This window comes from Aplysia californica, unplaced genomic scaffold (assembly GCF_000002075.1).
Source record: "Aplysia californica isolate F4 #8 unplaced genomic scaffold, AplCal3.0 scaffold00581, whole genome shotgun sequence".
Lineage (NCBI taxonomy): Eukaryota > Metazoa > Mollusca > Gastropoda > Aplysiida > Aplysiidae > Aplysia > Aplysia californica.
The window spans coordinates 313,297-314,636 of NW_004797851.1; the positions used below are offsets into that span (position 1 = coordinate 313,297).

At 38.3% G+C, this 1,340-nt stretch overlaps 1 protein-coding gene across 1 annotated transcript in view; it reads right to left on the reverse strand.

Annotated features, from left to right (window-relative positions):
* Window positions 1-240: 240 nt before the first annotated feature.
* Window positions 241-1,340, reverse strand: part of LOC101855049 (probable serine/threonine-protein kinase roco8) — a gene marked incomplete in the record, with an annotated part of 10,289 nt that continues 9,189 nt past the window's right edge. The window contains 1 exon segment of the mRNA XM_035972112.1: window positions 241-1,097. Within this exon segment, the coding sequence (XP_035828005.1) occupies window positions 789-1,097 (309 nt within the window).

A 1,340-nucleotide genomic window follows, 5' to 3' on the forward strand; every position in this document is an offset into this window, starting at 1 on the left:
GGTGACTTCCAAAGCTTGAGTATCCAAGGAGACTGAAAATTTGCATTTGTATTTGGTGCCTTTGGATAACATTTTTCAAAAAGATCCAAAGAGAAATGTGTTTTTCAACTTGAATTAAAAGTTCATGACCCCCCCCCCCCTTTGCAACAACTGGCGGATATAATATGTCGGTTTCTTCGTTCCCTTTATTTTGACGAGAGCCTAACTTCACCATGATGCCACACAAATTGCAATACTCTATTTTTTTAAATTATTTTTTTTACTGTACATAGATTCCTTTTAATTTATTCAAACTATTTTGTTGTGAAAATTTTACATCATTTAAAGCATAACAACATTCCACTATTCAAAATTTTACAGAAATATAAAACATCAGTTATGGGCAATGCACCGAGTGCAAGCTGCGTAATTCAGACAAGACAAAGAATCAGAAGTCGTTAACTGTGTGAGAGCGTAGCGGACGGCTTTGTCAAACTAGCATCAGAACAAAGGAAATATTACTGCACATTTCTAACCATCACACATAACCCAAAAACGTGAATGTTTCATAATTATTTTCCATTATGAATGTTGTTGCCTACCTTAGTAAAAGTTAGGATAAACGAAAACAGGTTTACGAAGTTTGCATGAATAGTGAATTTGTGCCTCTTTTTTAAAGTACCATACTCCCCTGCCCCCAAAACCTGCGCCTTCTAAAGCAGTTAATAACTATTGATTCATTAATGAAAAATAATTATTACATTATAATTATTAATACTTTTTAAAGCATTTTAAAAGTTGCTGGGTCCTCAGCTAAACCTGAAGTCGTCAATGTCTAGATTAGCCGCCTGAGAGACTGCGAGCAGGGTGGCAGCCCTGGTGTAGGCGGGGGAGGACCAGAACCTAAAAATAGCGTCATCTCTGTTCATGTCCTTTAGGCTGTTGTCCAGTTTGGCCGACGTGGGGCCAAATCGCGGGTTCTGAAGCATCGCCTTGTACTTCGCCTGCGGGATATAACCTTTGACCCCTAGTCGTAATTTGTTGCTGGGTTGTTTTGGGGTGACGCTGGTGCCATTCCGTGACGTCACAACATTTGCTGGGAACAGGGCTGGAAGCATCTGGACGAGAAAAACGTAATCCGTCAGTTAACAATGTCTAGGTAGAGAATGCAGGGTTAGATCTAGTTAATGTGCTTACATACTATAATGTAGATGAGTATTATTTTCATGAAAATCAAAACAAATGAAAACGTTTCAAGATGACAACATTAATTTCATACACTACGAAATTGAGGAGTGTCTGATTCCACTGCGTTGTGACATCAAGCACTTTGTCATTTCAATTTTTTTCTTTTTTTGGGG